General features: G+C 48.2%; 1 protein-coding gene across 1 annotated transcript in view; it reads right to left on the minus strand.

The window, feature by feature from the left end:
- LOC140390274 (butyrophilin subfamily 1 member A1-like) overlaps positions 1 to 16,550 on the minus strand; it is a 61,307-nt gene extending 44,757 nt beyond the window's left edge. The window contains exons 1-2 of the mRNA XM_072475298.1: positions 16,401 to 16,550; positions 5,421 to 5,541 (exon numbers count right to left, since the gene is read on the minus strand). Of these exons, the coding sequence (XP_072331399.1) occupies positions 5,421 to 5,475 (55 nt within the window). The 5' untranslated portion in view covers positions 5,476 to 5,541; positions 16,401 to 16,550. The remainder of the gene's footprint in view (positions 1 to 5,420; positions 5,542 to 16,400) is intronic.
- Positions 16,551 to 17,567: the final 1,017 nt, after the last annotated feature.

Here is a 17,567-nt window from a genome sequence, read left to right on the forward strand (position 1 = left end):
ACATCCTTCCGCACTGTCCACAACTCCACCGACTTTAGTGTCATCTGCAAATTTACTCACCCATCCTTCTACGCCCTCCTCCAGGTCATTTATAAAAATGACAAACAGCTGTGGCCCCAAAACAGATCCTTGTGGTACACCACGAGTAACTGGACTCCAGTCTGAACATTTCCCATCAACCACCACCCTTTGTCTTCTTCCAGCTAGCCAATTTCTGATCCAAACTGCTAAATGCCTACGATGTTTCTTGTTAGCTAGCCAATCTTCTATCTATGTCTGAGGATCCTGGGATTATATTCATTGGAGTTTAGGAGGTTGAGGGGAGATCTAATAGAAACTTACAAGATAATGAATGGCTTAGATAGTGTGGACGTAGGGAAGTTGTTTCCATTAGCAGGGGAGACTAGGACCCGGGGGCACAGCCTTAGAATAAAAGGGAGTCACTTTAGAACAGAGATGAGGAGAAATTTCTTCAGCCAGAGAGTGGTGGGTCTGTGGAATTCATTGCCACAGAGGGCGGTGGAGGCCGGGACGTTGAGTGTCTTTAAGACAGAAGTTGATGAATTCTTGATTTCTCGAGGAATTAAGGGCTATGGAGAGAGAGTGGGTAAATGGAGTTGAAATCAGCCATGATTGAATGGTGGAGTGGACTCGATGGGCCGAATGGCCTTACTTCCGCTCCTATGTCTTCTGGTCTTATGCCAATATGTTACCCAGATTCCATCAGCTTCTGTTTTGTCTATATTTTATTGTTCATTCACGAGATGTGGCTGTCACTGGCTAGGCCAGCATTTATTACCCATCTCTAATTGCCCTCGAGAAGTTGGTGGTGACCTGTCCTCTTGAACAGCTGCAGTCCAGCAGGTGTAGGTCCACCCACAGTGCTGATAGGGATGGAGTTCCAGGATTTTGGCCCAGACACAGTGAAGTAACGGTGATCTATTTCCAATTAAGGATGGTGAGTGGTTTGGAGAGAAAATTCCAGGTGGCGGTCTTCCCATGTATCTGCTGCCCTTGTCCTTCTGGGTGGTAGTAGTGGTCAGTTTGGAAGCTGATATCAAAGAAGCCTTGTTGAGTTCCTGCAGTTCATCTTTTTTTTTTAAATTTAAAGTACCCAATTATTTTTTTCCAATTAAGGGGCAATTTAGCATGGCCAATCCACCTACCCTGCACATCTTTGGGTTTGTGGGGGTGAGACCCATGCAGACACGGGGAGAATGTGCAAATTCTACACGGACAGTGACCTGGGGCCGGGATCGAACCTGGGACCTCAGCGCCGTGAAGCAGCAGTGCTAACCACTGCGCCACCATGACACCCTCCTGTAGGCTGCCACTGTGTATCTGTGGTGGAGGGATTGAATGTTTGTGGAAGGGGTAGTAATCAAGCGGACTGCTTTGTCGCTGCATTCATCCATGCAAATGGAGGGTATTCCATCACACCTGACTTGTGCCTTGTAGATGGTGGACAGGCTTTAGGGAGTCAGCAGGTGACTCAGTAGGATTCCTGGCCTTTGACCTGCTCTTGCAGCCACAGTATTAATATGGCTAGTCCAGTTCAGGTTCTGGTCAATGGTAACACACAGGATGTTGATAGTGGGGGATTTTGTGATGGTAATGCCAATGAATATCATGGGGTGATGATTAGATTCTCTCTTGTTGGATACGGTTATTGCCTGGCACTTGTTTGACATGAATGTTACTACTTGTCAGCCAAAGCCTGGATATTGTCCAGGTCTTGCTGCATTTAGACATAGACTGCTTTGGTATCAGAGTCCAGAATGGCGCTGAACATTGTGAAATAATCAGCAAACATCCCCACTTCTGACCTTTCTGCAATAACCTTTGATGTGGCAAAGTATTACCATAGGAACAAGAATAGGCCATTCAAACCATTGAGCCTGCTCAGGCATTCAATGTGATCATTGCTGATCACCCACTTCAATGCCTTTTCCCCCCACATTATCCGCATAACCCTTGAGTCATTTAGAGAGATCTCAATCTCTTCTTTGAACACACTGCTTCCACAGCCCTCTGGGATAGAGAATTAGAACGACAAAGGCAGCAGGTGCATGGGAAAAGCACTTGCTGCAAGTTCCCGTCCAGGCCACTCACCATCCTGACTTGGAAATACATTGGTCGTTCCTTCACTGTCGCTGGGTCAAAATCCTGGTACTGCCTCTCTAACAGCACTGTGGATGTACCTACAGCAGTCAAAAAGGCAGCTCACCATCCCCTTCTCAAGGGCAATTAAGGATGGACAATAAATGCTGGCCTAACCAGTGAGGCCACATCGCGCAAAAAAAATGAATAAAAACTCATAACCCTCCGAGCAAAACTATTTCTCCTCATCTCGGTGACTGGCATTCCCCCTTATTTTCAAATTGTGTCCCCTGATTCTAGACTCCCCAACCAGGGGTAACATCTTACCTGCATCTACCCTGTCTATTCCTTTAAGCATTTTGTAGGTTTCAATTAGATCACCTCTCATTCTTTGACAGAGAATACAGACCCAGAATCCCCAATCTCTTTTGATAAGACAGTCCTGCCACCCCGGGTACAAGTCTGGTGAACCATCGTTGCACCCCCTCTTTGGCAATAATAGCCTTATTGGGGTAAGGGGACCAAAACTGTACACAGTACACCAGCAGACTGACTAAGCTTCTATACAATTGAAGCAACACCTCATTACTCCTGCACTCAAATCTTCTTGCAATAAAGGCTAACATGCCATTATTCTTCTAATAGCTTGCTGCATCTTCATGTTAGCCTTCAGTGACTTATGGGCATGAACACTTTTTATACATCTATACTTTCTAATCCATTTTGGACCAAAAGGATAGGTCGGGGTACTTTCTAGAGGGTATGAAGTTAAATTCAGTGGATGTCCAAAGAGACCTGAGGGTCCAGGTGCATAAGGGGCAGCACGGTGCTGCAGTGGTTAGCACTGCTGCCTCACAGCGCTGAGGACCCAGGTTCAATGCGGGTCCCAGGTCACCATCCCATGTGGAGTTTGCACATTCTTCCCATGCCTGCGAGGGTCTCACCCCCACAACCCAAGGATGTGCAGGCTAGGTGGATTGGCCATGCTAAATTTCCCCTTAATTGGAAAAAAAAATGGGTACTCTAAAGGTTTCAGGTGCATAGATCTTTAAATAGCCATGAACAAGTGCAGAACATAAACAAAAAGGCTGATGGAAATTCTGGTCTTTTTATGTAGCGAACTGGAGTATGAGGACACAGAAGTTACGCTTCAGCTTTACAAAAGCCTGGTTAGACCCCACTTGGAGTCCTGTGAGCAGATCTGGGCACCACAGCTCAGGAAGGATATTTTGACCTTGGAGAGAGTGCAACATTGGTTTAACTTCAGCGGTTAAGTTATTAGGAGAGGTTGTACGGGGTGGCACAGTGGTTAGCACTGCTGCCTCACAGTGCCCAGGGACCCAGGTTCAAGTAAAGCCTTTGGTGACTGTCTGTGTGGAGTTTGCACTTTCTCCCCGTGTCTGCATGGGTTTCCTCTGGGTGCTCCTGTTTCCTCCCACAGTTCAAAGATGTGCAGTTTAGGTGGATTGGCCTTGCCAAGTTGTCCCTTAGTGTCCAAGGATGTGCAGGTTAGGTGGGGTTACAGGATTACAGGGATAGGGTGGGGGAAGTCTGCCTAAGTAGGGTGCTATTTCAGAGGGTCAGTGTAGACTCAATGGGCCGAATGGCCTCTTTCTGCACTGTAGGAATTCTACGTGTCTAAATTAGACCTGTTTTCTCTAGAATTTAGACGGTTAAGGGGTTATCTGATCATGTCTTCAAGATATTAATAGGAAAAGACAGCGTAGATAAAGATAAACTGTTTTCTCTGGTTGGAGATTCTGGAACTAGGGGGCAAAGTCTAGAAATTAGGGCCAGACCATTCGGAAAAGATGTCAGGAAACACTTCAGGAAACACTTCTGCTCATAATGTGTGGTTGAGATTTTGAATTGTCTTCCACAAACGTAAATTGATGCTCGATCAGGAGATAATTTCAAATCTGAGATAAATATATTTTTTGTTAAGCAAAGGTATTAAGGGATTATGGGCCAAAGACAGGTATATAGTTAGGCCACAGATCAGCCAGGATCTCATTAAATGGCAGAGCATGCTCGAGGGGCCAAATGGCCTACTCCTGTTCCTATGGTACCACTTAAGAAACGCTCTGCACATCTGTTCCTCCAACCAAAGTGGTGGAGCTCACATTTTTCCATCTTCTATTCCATCCGCCATGTTCTTGCCCACCTACTAAGTCTGTCCAAGCCCTCTTGAAGCCACTTTGTATCTTCCTCATTCCTACCTGGCTTTGTGTCATCTGCAAATTTGGAAAGAATACATTTGGTCCCCACATCAAAATCATTTATATGTTGTGAACAGCTGGAGCCCCTCTAGTCACAGCTTGCAACCCAAGAATGATCCATTTATTCCTACTCTGCCAATTTTTAGTCCATGTCAGCATATTACTTCCTGTTCCATGCGCTTTAATTTTGCTAATCAACCTCCTGTGGGAAAGTACAGTACATCTACCAGTTCTCCTTTAACCACAGCACATGTTACTTCTTCAAAGAAGTCCAATTAATTGGTTAAGCATTATATCCCTTTCAAAAAACCATGGGCGGGGTTCTCCGCCCCGCCACGCGCCACATTGCTGCTTCACCCCGCCGGCAGGATGCTCCGTTACGCCGGCTGGTCAATGGGGTTTCCCATTGTGGATAGCCCCACACCGTCGGGAAACCTCCGAGCTGCTGGCAAAACGGATTATCCCGCCGGCGAGAATCAGCCCTATGTTGACTTTGCTCGATTTCTTTGAATTTTTCTAAGTGCCTTGCTATAACGTCTTGAATAACAGCTTCTAACATATTCTCTATGACAAATGTTAAGCTGACTGACCTGTAGTTTCCTACTTTCTGTCTCTCCCTGTTTGAATAATAGGAGTTACATTCATTATTTTCCAATCTAATGAAACCTTCCCCCGAATCTAGGGAATTTTGAAAAGTTAAAACCATCACATCAACTAGCTCACCAGCGACTTCTTTTAAGACCTTAGGAGGAAGTCCATCGGCACCCGGAGACTGTCAGCCCACAGTTGCAACAATTACTTATTACCAATTCCCCGACATTGTAATTTTCTGGAGTTCCTCCCTTGCATTTCTTGATTTACAGCTTTTTCTGGGATGTTACTTATATCCTCTATAGTGAATACCAATGCAAAATATCTGTTTAATTATCTGCCATTTCCTTATTAATCAGTGTTCATCCCCAGATTCACTTTCCATAAGACACTTTGTTAACTCATTTATTTTTCAAATATCGATAGAAACTCTTATCGGCCTTCATTTTTCTATTTCTAGCTAATTTTCTCGAAGAATTTATATAAATATATCAGTATGTTGCTTCTTACCAGGAATTGAAGCTACTCGCAGGAGAAGAATAAGAATAAAATATCTCCTCTTCATCTTTCACAGGATCACCAGGACAGCTAGTCACCAAAACCATGAGCACCGCATGATTTTCATTAGAAGCTGTAAGAAATATTTCAGGCTTCATTTGTACTGTTGTTCAATACCAAACAAATTCAAAACACAATATTGATTTAAGGTGGATCTACCAAGAACCAAATGAAAAGGTTACAATTGTTGTGTGATCTGTTACAGAGGTAAATGCCGCTTAAATTGTAGCAAATTAACATAACTACCAAATGTTGCAATATCTTTGGATGAAGTGATGCAGATGTTTTGTATGGGAAGTGGGGAATTTGTAGCTTGGTGTGTAACAATCGTGTCTCGGTGTCACAAGGCTCCAATTTCAAGTCGCATTCCAGAACATGAGCACAGAAATCTCAGCTGATACCACATCCAGTGTGGGCACTACGCTGCCAGAGGGCCGGTACTGAGGGGGCACCGCGCTGTCGGAGAGCCGGTACCGAGGGGGTGCTGTGCTGTCAGAGGGCCGGTACTGAGGGGACGCCATGCTGTCAGAGAGCCGGTGCTGAGGGGGCACCACGCTGTCGGAGAGCCGGTACCGAGTGGGTGCTGTGCTGTCAGAGAGCCGGTACCGAGGGGACGCAGTGCTATCAGTTCAAGTACCGAGGGGCCGCCATGCTGATTGCACACACCATTGACTGTAAGAACTATGCTCTCTCTCTCTCTGTCCTAAGTGTAAATATTTATTTAGTTTTTCCCATTTGAAGTTGATGCCAGTCTATTAATACACGAATAATTAAGCATTTTCTAAAACTCATTATAGAAACATAGAAAATAGCAGAAAACCATTCGGCCTTCAAGCCTGCTCCGCTATTCATTATGGTGATGGCTAGTCATCCAACTGAGTAACTTGCTCCTCCCCTTCCCTGTGTGTGTGTGTGTGTGTGTGTGTGTGTCTATTAAATGTAATTAATCTCATTCATCGGGTCTTGGTTAGTCAACAAGCCCAATTTCAATCTTGCAGCCCACTGGGATGAAGGAGGGTCACTCATGCGGCCCACTTAGTAGCCGAGGTTGCCCATCAATACCGTAGAGGAGTAATTCCTGGAGCATATATGGGATGGTTTTCCAGACCAATACGTTGAGGAACCAACTAGAGAGCAGGCCATCCACGACTGGGTACTGTGTAATGAGAATGGAATCATTGGCAATCCAATTGTGTGACACTCTTGGGGATGAGCGGCCATAATATGATAGTGAAGAGTGATGTAGTGGGGAGTGAAATAGTTGATTCTGAGACGAGAGTCCTGAATCTTAAGAAAGGAAACTAGGATGGTATGAGGCGCAAGTTGGCTATGATAGATTGGGAAACATTACATAAAGGGACGACAGTGGATAGGCAATGACAAACATTCAAGGAGCCTATAGGGGGACTGCAACAATTGTTTATTCCTGTCTGGCACAGAAGTAAAATGGGAAAGATGGCCAATCCATACAAGGGAAATTAGAAACAGTATTCGATCCAAGAAAGATGCATACAAATTGGCCAAGAAAAACAACAGGTCTGAGGATTGGGCACTGTTGAGAATTCAGCAAAGAAGGACCAAGGGACTAATTAAGAAGGAGAAAATAGAGTACGAGAGTAAGCTTGCAGGGAACTTAAAAACGGACTGTAAAATTTTCTATAGGTATGTGCAGAGAAAAAGATTGGTGAAGACAAGTATAGGTCCCTTACAGTCAGAACCAGGGGAATGGTGGTTATGGTGTTGAAGGCGGATCTGTAGTCAATAAATAGGAGTCTAATGTAGGAGTCCTTGTTTTCGAGATGCTCTAGGGATGAGTATAATGGGGATAACAAAATGGCTGAGCAACTAAACACATACTTTGGTTCTGTCTCATAAATGAGGACGCAATTCAGATACCAGAAATGTTGGGGAACGCAGGGTTTAGTGAGAGAGAGGAACTAAAGGAGAGCAATATTAGTAAAGAAATAGTGTTGGGAAAAATGATGGGATTGAAGGCTGATAAATCCCCAGAAACTGATAATTGATAATTATTTTCCCGCAATTAAGGGGCAATTTAGAATGGCCAATCCACCTACCCTGCACGTCTTTAGGTTGTGGGGGTGCGACCCACGGGCAGACACGGGGAGAATGTGCAAACACCACACAGTGCGGTGAGGCAGCAGTGCTAACCATTACGCCACCGTGTCACCCTGGGCCTGATAATCTGCATCCCAGAATACTTAAAGAAGTGGCTCTAGAAATAGTGGATGCATTGCTGGTCACCTTCCAGGATTCTACAGACTCTGGAACAGTTTCTGCAGATTGGAGGGTGGCTAATGTAACTCCACTACTTAAAAAGGGAGGTAGAGAGAAAACAGGGAATTATAGACTGGCCTGACACCAGTAGTGGAGAAAATTCTAGAATCCATTATCAAAGTTTTATAGCAGAGCACTCAGAAAAAGTGGCAGAATCGCACACAGTCAGCATGGATTTACAAAAGGGAAATCATGCTTGACAAATCTATTGGAATTCTTCGAGGATGTAACGAGTAAAGTTGACGAGGGGGAGGAGCCATTGGCTGTGGTATATTTAAACCTTCAGAAGGCTTTTGACAAAGTCCCGCATAAGAGATTAGTGTGTAAAATTAAAGCGCATGGAATTAGGAGTAGTGTATTGAGATGGATAGAAAACTAGTTGGTGGACAAGGAACAAAGAGTAGGAATTATTGGGCCTTTTTCAAATTGGCTGGCAGTGAATAGTGGGGTACAGGGATCGGTGCTCGGACCCCAGCTATTCACAATATATTAGATGAAGAAATAAAATGTAATATCTCCAAATTTGCTGATGACACCAAGTTGGGTGGGAGGGCGAGTGTTCTGGGTCAACATCAATCAGAGAGTTCACCTGACCCACAATTTTTAATAGATTTTGGTTATGGGGAGCACAAAGGCCCACTTTACAGTTGTGGTGCAACAGAGATCTAAATTAATATCAAACCAAGCTAGAGTCACAGACAGACTCTCGGCGGTTGTGGCAAGGACTAAACAACACAACGGGCTACAAAGCAAAGCCGAACAGTATCTCTGGCAGCAGCGCACCCCTCCCCGATGAACTCAATGCATTCTATGCTCGGTTCGACCAGGTAACCAACAATCCGCTGGCGAGTGCCCCAGCAGCCCATAATTCACCCATACCCACCATCACAGCTTCCGAAGTCAGATTGGCCTTCCTGAAAGTGAACCCTCGGAAGGCGACGGGCCCAGATGGGATCCCTGGTCGTGCACTCAGAGCCTGCGTGGACCAGCTGGCAGAGGTATTCATGGATATCTTTAACCTGTCCCTACTCCACTCCGAGGTCCCCACCTGCTTCAAGAAGACCACCATCATATCGGTACCAAAGAAGAACCAGGCAACGTGCCTCAATGACTACCGACCAGTGGCCCTGACTTCAGTCGTAATTAAGTGCTTCGAGAGGTTGATCATGAAGCGCATCACCTCCATACTCCCAGAACGCCTTGATCCACTGCAATTCGCATACCACTGCAACCGGTCCACATCAGACACCATTTCCCTGGCCCTACACTCATCCCTAGAGCATCTCGAAAACAAGGACTCCTACATTAGACTCCTATTTATTGACTACAGCTCCGCCTTCAACACCATAATCCCAGCCACGCTCATATCAAAGCTCCAAAACCTAGGACTTGGCTCCCCACTCTGCAACTGGATCCTCGATTTTCTGACCAACAGACCACAATCAGTAAGAATGAACAACAACACCTCCTCCACAATAGTCCTCAACACCGGCGCCCCGCAAGGCTGCGTACTTAGCCCCCTACTCTACTCCCTGTACACACACGACTGCGTGGCAAAACTTGGTTCCAACTCCATCTACAAGTTTGCTGACGTTACGGCCATAGTGGGCCGGATCTCGAATAACGATGAGTCAGAATACAGGAGGGAGATAGAGAACCTAGTGGAGTGGTGTAGCGACAACAATCTCTCCCTCAATGCCAGCAAAACTAAAGAGCTGGTTATTGACTTCAGGAAGCAATGTACTGTACACACCCCTGTCAGCATCAACGGGGCTGAGGTGGAGATGGTTAGCAGTTTCAAATTCCTAGGGGTGCACATCTCCAAAAATCTGTCCTGGTCCACCCACGTCGACGCTACCACCAAGAAAGCACAACAGCGCCTATACTTCCTCAGGAAACTAAGGAAATTTGGCGTGTCCACATTGACTCTTACCAACTTTTACAGATGCACCATAGAAAGCATCCTATCAGGCTGCATCACAGCCTGGTATGGCAACTGCTCGGCCCCAGACTGCAAGAAACTTCAGAGAGTTGTGAACTCCGCCCAGTCCATCACACAAACCTGCCTCCCATCCATTGACTCCATCTATACCTTCCGCTGCCTGGGGAAAGCAGGCAGCATAATCAAAGATCCCTCCCACCCGGCTTACTCACTCTTCCAACTTCTTCCATCGGGCAGGAGATACAGAAGTCTGAGAACACGCACAAACAGACTCAAAAACAGCTTCTTCCCCACTGTCACCAGACTCCTAAATGACCCTCTTATGGACTGATTTCATTAACACTACACCCTGTATGGTTCATCCAATGCCGATGCTGATGTAGTTACATTGTATACCTTGTGTTGCCCTATTATGTATTTTCTTTTATTCCCTTTTCTTCTCATGTACTTAATGATCTGTTGAGCTGCTCGCAGAAAAATACTTTTCACTGTACCTCGGTACACGTGACAATAAACAAATCCAATCCAATCCAATCCAATGTTTAAACAAAAACAATGCTTATTCTATGAATCCAGATAATATTTTATGAACGAACAGTAAACATCTTATCAACTACCAACACTGATAATCCCCAAAGATACAATACTCTATAGGTAACCATTAGTAACTTTCCTAACAACATCCATAAGTCAAAAACCCTTTTTAACAAAGACAATGGGCGCGATTCTCCACTCCCGCACCGGTTGGGAGAATCGCCTGGGTCGCCAAATTTTCCCGCGATGCCGGTCCGACGCCCTCCCGCGATTCTCCCAAGCGGCGAGAACGGCCCCGTCGAGTTCCGAGTTCCGCGCGGCGCAGGCCGGAGAATCGCCCGAGACACTCAAAATAGCGATTCTCCGGCACCCCTGCTATTCTCAGGCCCGGATGGGCCGAGCAACCAGCCCAAAACAGCGGGTTCCCCCCGGCGCCGTCCACACCTGGTCGCTGCCGGCGGGAACAGCGCGGGAACGCTGGGTGGGCGGCCTGCGGGTGGGGGGGGGGGATCCTGCACCGGGGGGGGCTGAAATGGGGTGTGGCCCGCGATCGGTGCCCACCGATCGTCGGGCCATCCTCTCTGAAGGAAGACCACCATTCGTACGCAGCCCCGCAAGATCCGTCTGACATCTTCTTGCGGGGCGGACACGGAGAGGACGGCAACCACGCATGCGCGGGTGACGGCAGTTATGCGGCGCTGGCCACGTCATGTATGCGGCGCCGCCTTTACGCGGCGCCAAGGCCTGGCGCGCGTAAAAGACGCGGCGCCGCTCCTAGCCCATTATCGGGCCCTGAATCGGTCGGGATAGGGGCCGTTTAGCACCGTCGTGAACCTCGACGGCATTCACGACGGCGCGAACACTCTGCCTCCATTTCGGAGAATCCCGCCCAGTAGGTTTGCATTCCTTACAGAAACAGGTATTACTTTGAAATCATCAAGTGATCTGGAGACATTCTTTAGTAGGCAGAGAGAGAGAGAGAGAGACCACCTCCTTGGTTTTGATGCAGCTCCCCAACTGAAAATGAAACTAAAACTCAGAGCCAAAAAGCAGCTTCCAACTCAAACCGAAAGTAAAAAGCCAGAAACACAGCTCCACCCACATGATGACATCACTGCAGCTATTTGATAAACACACTTTTCTTAAAGGGACCCTCACATGACAGTGAGCTTTGAGGAGGATGCAAAGATCCTACAATGTGATTTGGACAAGTTGAATGAGTGGGCAAATGAATGGCAAATGCAGTATAATTTGGTGAAATGTGAGGTTATCCACTTTAGTAGCAAAAACGAGAAGGCAGACTATTATCTGAATGGCCCTAAATTAGGAGAGGGGAATGTGCAATGAGACCTGGGTGTCCTCGTACACCAGTCACGGAAGGTAAGCATGCAGGTACAGCAGGTGGTGAAGAAGGTAAATTGTATGTTGGCCTTCATTGTGAAAGGATTCGATAACAGGAGCAAGGATGTCTTGTTGCAGTTATACAGGGCCTTGGTGAGGCCACACCTGGAATATTGTGTGCAGTTTTGGTCTCCTTATCTGAGGAAGGATGTTCTTGCTCTAGCGGAGGAGCAGCGAAGGTTTACCAGACTGGTGTCTGGTGTGGTGGGACTGATGTATGAGGAGAGATTGAATTAGTTAGCATTGTATTCACTGGAGTTCAGAAGAATGATGGTGGATTTCATTAAAAAGACCTATAAATTCTAACAGGACTGAACAGGGTGGATGCAGAAAGGATGTTCTCGATGGTGGGGGTGTCCAGAACCAGGGGTCACAGTCTGAGGATACCCAGTAGACCATTTAGGACCGAGATGAGAAATGTCTTTACCCAGAGAGTGGCCGGCCTGTGGAATTTGTTACCACAGGAAGTCGCTGAGGCCAAAACGTTGCATATTTTCAAGAAGCAGTTAGATATAGCACTGAGAGCGAAGGGGATCAAAGGACACAGGGAAAAGCGGGATTAGGCTATTGAGTTGGATGATCAGTGGAGCAGGCTCAAAGGGCCGAATGGCCTCCTTCTGCTCCTATTTTCTAAGTTTCTATCACTGTCCCACTTCAACTCCATTTCAACCCATTTTCCTGCATGATCCTCATATCCCTTGATGCTTTTACTATATAGAAATCTTGTACTGCTGACAGGGGAAGGTTTTCCAAAAGGTAATAGGAGGAGGATCGATGACAGGGGGAGCCTATGGATGCGGGCTGGAGGCTGGCCCAAGAGAAGCTACGGTTGATTGGCAGGGGGCGGGGAGGTGGGGGGCATAGGGTGTCTCCTGACCAGGCTGATCACGTGGAACGTACAAGGGTTGAATGGGCCGGTCAAGAAGGCCCGTGTGTTCGCACATTTAAAAAGATTGAAGGCGGATGTGGCCACGCTACAGGAGACTCACCTGAAGGTGGGGGACCAGACGAGACTGAGGAAAGGATGGATTGGGCAAGTATTTCATTCAGGATTGGACTTTAAAATTAAGGGGGTGGCGATTTTGATCAATAAGTGAGTGGGTGGCACTTGACGTGGGAAGTTTAGTGGCGGACTCTGGGGGAGGTATGTTATGGTGAGTGGGAAACTGAAAGGGGATGCCGGTGGTATTCGTGAACATTTATGCCCCCAACTGGAACAAATTCAAATTTATGAGGCGAGCGCACTAGTTGAGGAAGCAGGAGGCAGCAAGGGAGATTGGGAAAGTAAAGGACATAGGTGGGAATACAGTCTTGGACCCAGCGGGGTGAATGGAGTGTTTAGGGACTTTTATAGAAAGCCAGCCAGGTACTCCACAAGCCAGGTATGAGCCGGAATCCTCAGCCGGGGTGGAGGAAATGAGGTAGTTTCTAGGGAGGTTTGAGTTCCCAAAGGTGGATGAAGAGTTGGAGGAGGGCCTGGGGCCCCATTTGGGCTGGTAGAAGTAGTGGAGGGGCTGGAGGCGATGCAATCAGGCAAGGCCCCGGGTTCGGATTGGTACCTCGTGGAGTACCCCGGGGATATTGGGACCGCTGCTGGTAAGGGCTTTCAATGCTGTAAAGGAGCTGGGAGTACTCCCCCCGACGTTTTCATAGGCGTCGAACTCCCTCATTTTAAAGTGGGATAAAGACCTGGAACAATGTGGGTCATAGAGACCAATTTTCTTTGTCAATGTAGATGCCAAACTGTGGGCTGAGATCTTGGCCTCGAGGATCAAAGATTGTGTGCCGGGGTATAGGGGAGGACCAGAAGAGGTCCATGAAGGAGAGGCATCTGGCGGCCAACATCAGGAGATTACTTAATGTGATCATGATGCCTCCAGAGGGGCAAGAGGTAGATGTGGTGGTTGCCATGGACACAGAGAAGGCCTTCAATCAGGTGGAGTGGGAATACCTATGGGGCGTCCTGGGGTGGTTTGGTTTGGGGCAGGGATTTGTGGACCGGGTCCGGTTGTTGTATCAGGCACCGGTGGCGAGTGGGCGGACGAATCGGGTGAGTTCAGACTATTTTAGGCAGCACCCAGGGACGAGGTAGCGGTGCCCACTTTCCCCACTGCTGTTTGCCCTCGCTATAGAGCCGTTGGCAATGGTACTAAGAACGTCAGGGGTCTAGCGGGAGATAGTACGGGGGGGGGGGGGGTGGAGCACAGGGTCTCGCTTTACACGGATGATTTACTTCTATACATTTCAGACCCGGTGGGGGGTATTGGAAGGATTATGGGATATTAGAGGAATTTGGGGTACAAATTGAATGTGGGCGATTCAGGCGAGGAGGCAGGAGAAGAGATTTGGTGAGATGCCGTTCAAGGTGGTGGGGTGAGCTTTCAGTATTTAAGTATCCAGGTGGCACGGGAATGGGAGCCGATGCAAAAGCTGAATTTGGGTCGGATGATAGAACAGATGAGGGGGGACTTTCGGAGGTGGGATGTGCCACCCGCTGTCATTGGCGGGGCGAGAACACAGTTAAAATGATGGTCCTCCCGAGGTTCCTGTTCATCTTTCAGAGCCTTCCAATGTTTATCCCCAAGACGTTCTTTAAAAAGGTGAATGCGGTGAACTTGGGATTTGTTTGGGCGGGTAAATCCCTGCGGATGAAGAAGGTGCTGCTGGAGGGCGGGGGGGACAGGGAGGGGAGGGGGGGGGGCGAAGAGAGGGTGGGGGTGCGCTGGCTCTTCCAAATTTTATAACTTATTATTGGGCAACAAATATAGCAATGGTCAGGAAGTGGGTAGTGGGAGAGGGGTCGGTTTGGGAGCAGGTGGAGGAGGCCTCATGTAAAGACACAAGTTTGGGGGCACTGTTAATGTCACCTCTGCCGTTCTCGCCAGCCAGGCACTCCACAAGCCCGGTAGTAGTGGCAGCCCTGAGGGTGTGGGGACAGTGGTGGCAGCACATGGGGCTGGAAGGGGAGTCGGTAGAGGCACCGATATGTGGTAACCACCGGTTCACTCCAGGGAGGGGGACGGAATGGGGGGGGGGGTTCCGGAGGTGGCAGCGTGTGGGAATCGAGAGATTTGGAGATCGCTTTATGATGAGGGCTTCCCGTGCTTGGAGCAGTCGGAGGAGGCGATTGAGCTGCCCGGTGGGAACGGGTTCCGGTGTCTGCAAGTGAGGGACTTTGTACAGAGGCAGGTTCGACCTTCCCGCACCTGCCGCCCCAGGGGCTACGGGATGAGGTGGTGTCGTGAGTAGCAGTATGGGAGAGGAAGGTTTCAGAGATCTATAAGGAACTGATGGAGTGGGAGGGAGCCCCGATAGGGAAGGTGAAGAGAATGTGGGAAGAAGAGCTGGGTGGGTCGGATTATGGGAGGAGGCCCTGAGATGAGTCAATGCACCCTCGTCGTGTGCCAGGCTCAGCCTGATACAATTCGAGGTGGTCCATAGGGCACATATGACAGTGGCCTGGATGTGCAGGTTCTTTGAGGAGGTGGACGATAGGTGTGGGCGCTATGCGGGGGGGGGGGGGTCCTGTGAACCATGTCCATATGTTTTTGCGTGTGTCCGAGGCTGAGGGTTTTTTGGCACAGGTTTGCTGACGTCATGTCCGAGGTCTTACAAGTGAGGGTGGTGCCGAGCCCAGAGGTTGCGATCTTCGGCGTGTCGGAGGACGCGGGAGCCCAGGGGGGATAAGAGACTCCGATATCTTGGCCTTTGCCTCTCTGGTGGCCCGGAGACGTATCGTACTAGGGTGGAGGGACTAGGAACCCCTGAAGTCGGGGGTATGGGTTAGCGACATGGCGGGGTTTCTCAGACTCGAGAAAATTAAATTCACCTTGAGGGGACCGCTGCAGGGATTTGCCCGGAGGTGGCAGCCCTTCATCACCTTCTTCGAGAAAAATTAAGCTTGCAGGAAAGAGGCATGGGGTGGGGGGGGGGGGGGGGTGGGTTGAATAAGGTCAGGAAAACCAGTGGGAAGGGGGCTGGGGAAGGAGGTCTTTTTGTGCAAGACATGTTTGCTGGGGTTTGCTACTGGGGGGGGGGGGGGGGGTGATGTTGGTTATATTGTTTTGTTCTTGTTGAAACCTGATGTTTGAAATTGTTAAAATTATAAATGCCTCAATAAAACATTTTCAAAAAAAATATCTAGAAATCTATTGATCTCAGTCACGAACATACTCAACGACTTGAGCCTCCACCGGGCAGAGATTTCCAGATTCACGATCCCGACCAGAAGGCCGGAATAAGGGTTTCTTTCCGCAGCGGATTAGCTGAAAACGAAAGTGAATGTCAAACTGCAGCAGACCACTGGGAGGGGGGAGGGGGGGGGTGTGAAATCGGGGGGTGAAATCTCACAGATGATGTGCGATATCATGGCATTAACATCAAAATCATTGACATTGTCAAACGTATTTGCAACTACGCGGTTAATAACTTCTTCAACACAAAACTGTATGTAGTGTAAGGCTTGATTCACTGGAACCCGGAAGAGTGCTGAGCTGCACCTTGTCCGGATACTTTTATGTAACTTTTTGATCACGTTTTGTTTAAAAACTGTAACATTCTTGTAACCCTGTCTGGTTATTCAGTGGTGCTCGTTGTCGGGAGCACGCGTGGGTCTCCGGGGGGGGGGGGGGGGGGGCGGTTACTGCCTCTAACCCAGCTCACGCCATGGGGGTTAGGAGTGACTTGATCAGGAAGAGATCCTTCAGGGGCCACCCGCTTCACTTTGAATAAAGACAAATAGCTGCCAATGTGAAGCTCACCTTTCACATCTGATATTCCTCAGGACAGCCTCGTCTCAACAACTCTCCTGGCGAAGATTGCAGTGGAAACCCTTTTCCCCTGTCCCCTTGTTCAAACTGGTGGGGGGGATTTTATGTGTGTGAAGTTGACGTCTGTGAAATCGACAAAACAAATTTCGCTGCAATGATTTCCCACGATCGAGAGAGGGAGCTCTAGCAGTCAGGCACGAACGCAGGCAGCTGGGAACTCTGCAACTGGGCGATTCCAGTCCTGGATATACCTTCCAGTTGAGGAGGTGTTCTCATGGGGCAGTTTGATCATTTAAAAAGTTGCAATTAGTATTGATATAGGGGGCTGTGGCGAGAGCTGGTCAGTGGCGTTAGTTTAGAGTTGAAAGGGCTATGGAGAGGGGGGAGCAGAGGGATTAGTTTGGAGATTGATAGGGAACTATGGGGAGAGTGAGTGCAGTGGGATCAGTGTAGGATTGATACAAGGAGGGACAGTGGGCAATGTTTGTGAATGATGCAGTGCCATTGGGATTAGTTTCGGATTGATGGAGGCAGAACAGAGGGATTTGTTTGGGAATTACAGGTGGCTACTAAAATCGCCACAGTGATGACCATGGTGGTGATTTAAACTGAGGATCACCACACCTCAGGAGAGGGCCAAGGTTGAGAAGGCGGAGTCCTCATGAATAACTTCAGCCAGTACGGGGATTGAACTGGTCCGCCCTGCATCACAAGCCAGCAATCCAGCCAACTGAACTGAACAGGGGCACTGAGATTCGTTTAGGGTTTATATGGGGCTATGGGGAGAGAAGTGGGGGGGGGGGGGGAAGTGGCATTCCTTTGGGATTGATAACAGCTATTGGGAGAGACAAGCAGTAGGATATAGGGCTATGAAGAGAGTTTGGGAAAGTGGGATTAGTTTGGGATTGATAGAGGGCTATGCGGAGAGTATGGGAAAGTGGGATTAGTGTGGGATGGATATAGGGCAGTCGGAGAATATGGGAAAGTGTGGTTAGTTTGGGATTGATATAGGGCTATGCGGAGGGTATGGGAAAGTGGGGTTAGTTTGGAATTGATATAGGGCTATGAGGAGAGTATGGGAACGTGGGATTAGTTTGGGATTGATATAGGGCTATGCGGAGGGTATGGGAAAGTGGGGTTAGTTTGGGATTGATATAG

This window comes from Scyliorhinus torazame, chromosome 14, assembly GCF_047496885.1.
Source record: "Scyliorhinus torazame isolate Kashiwa2021f chromosome 14, sScyTor2.1, whole genome shotgun sequence".
NCBI classification, from domain to species: Eukaryota; Metazoa; Chordata; class Chondrichthyes; order Carcharhiniformes; family Scyliorhinidae; genus Scyliorhinus; species Scyliorhinus torazame.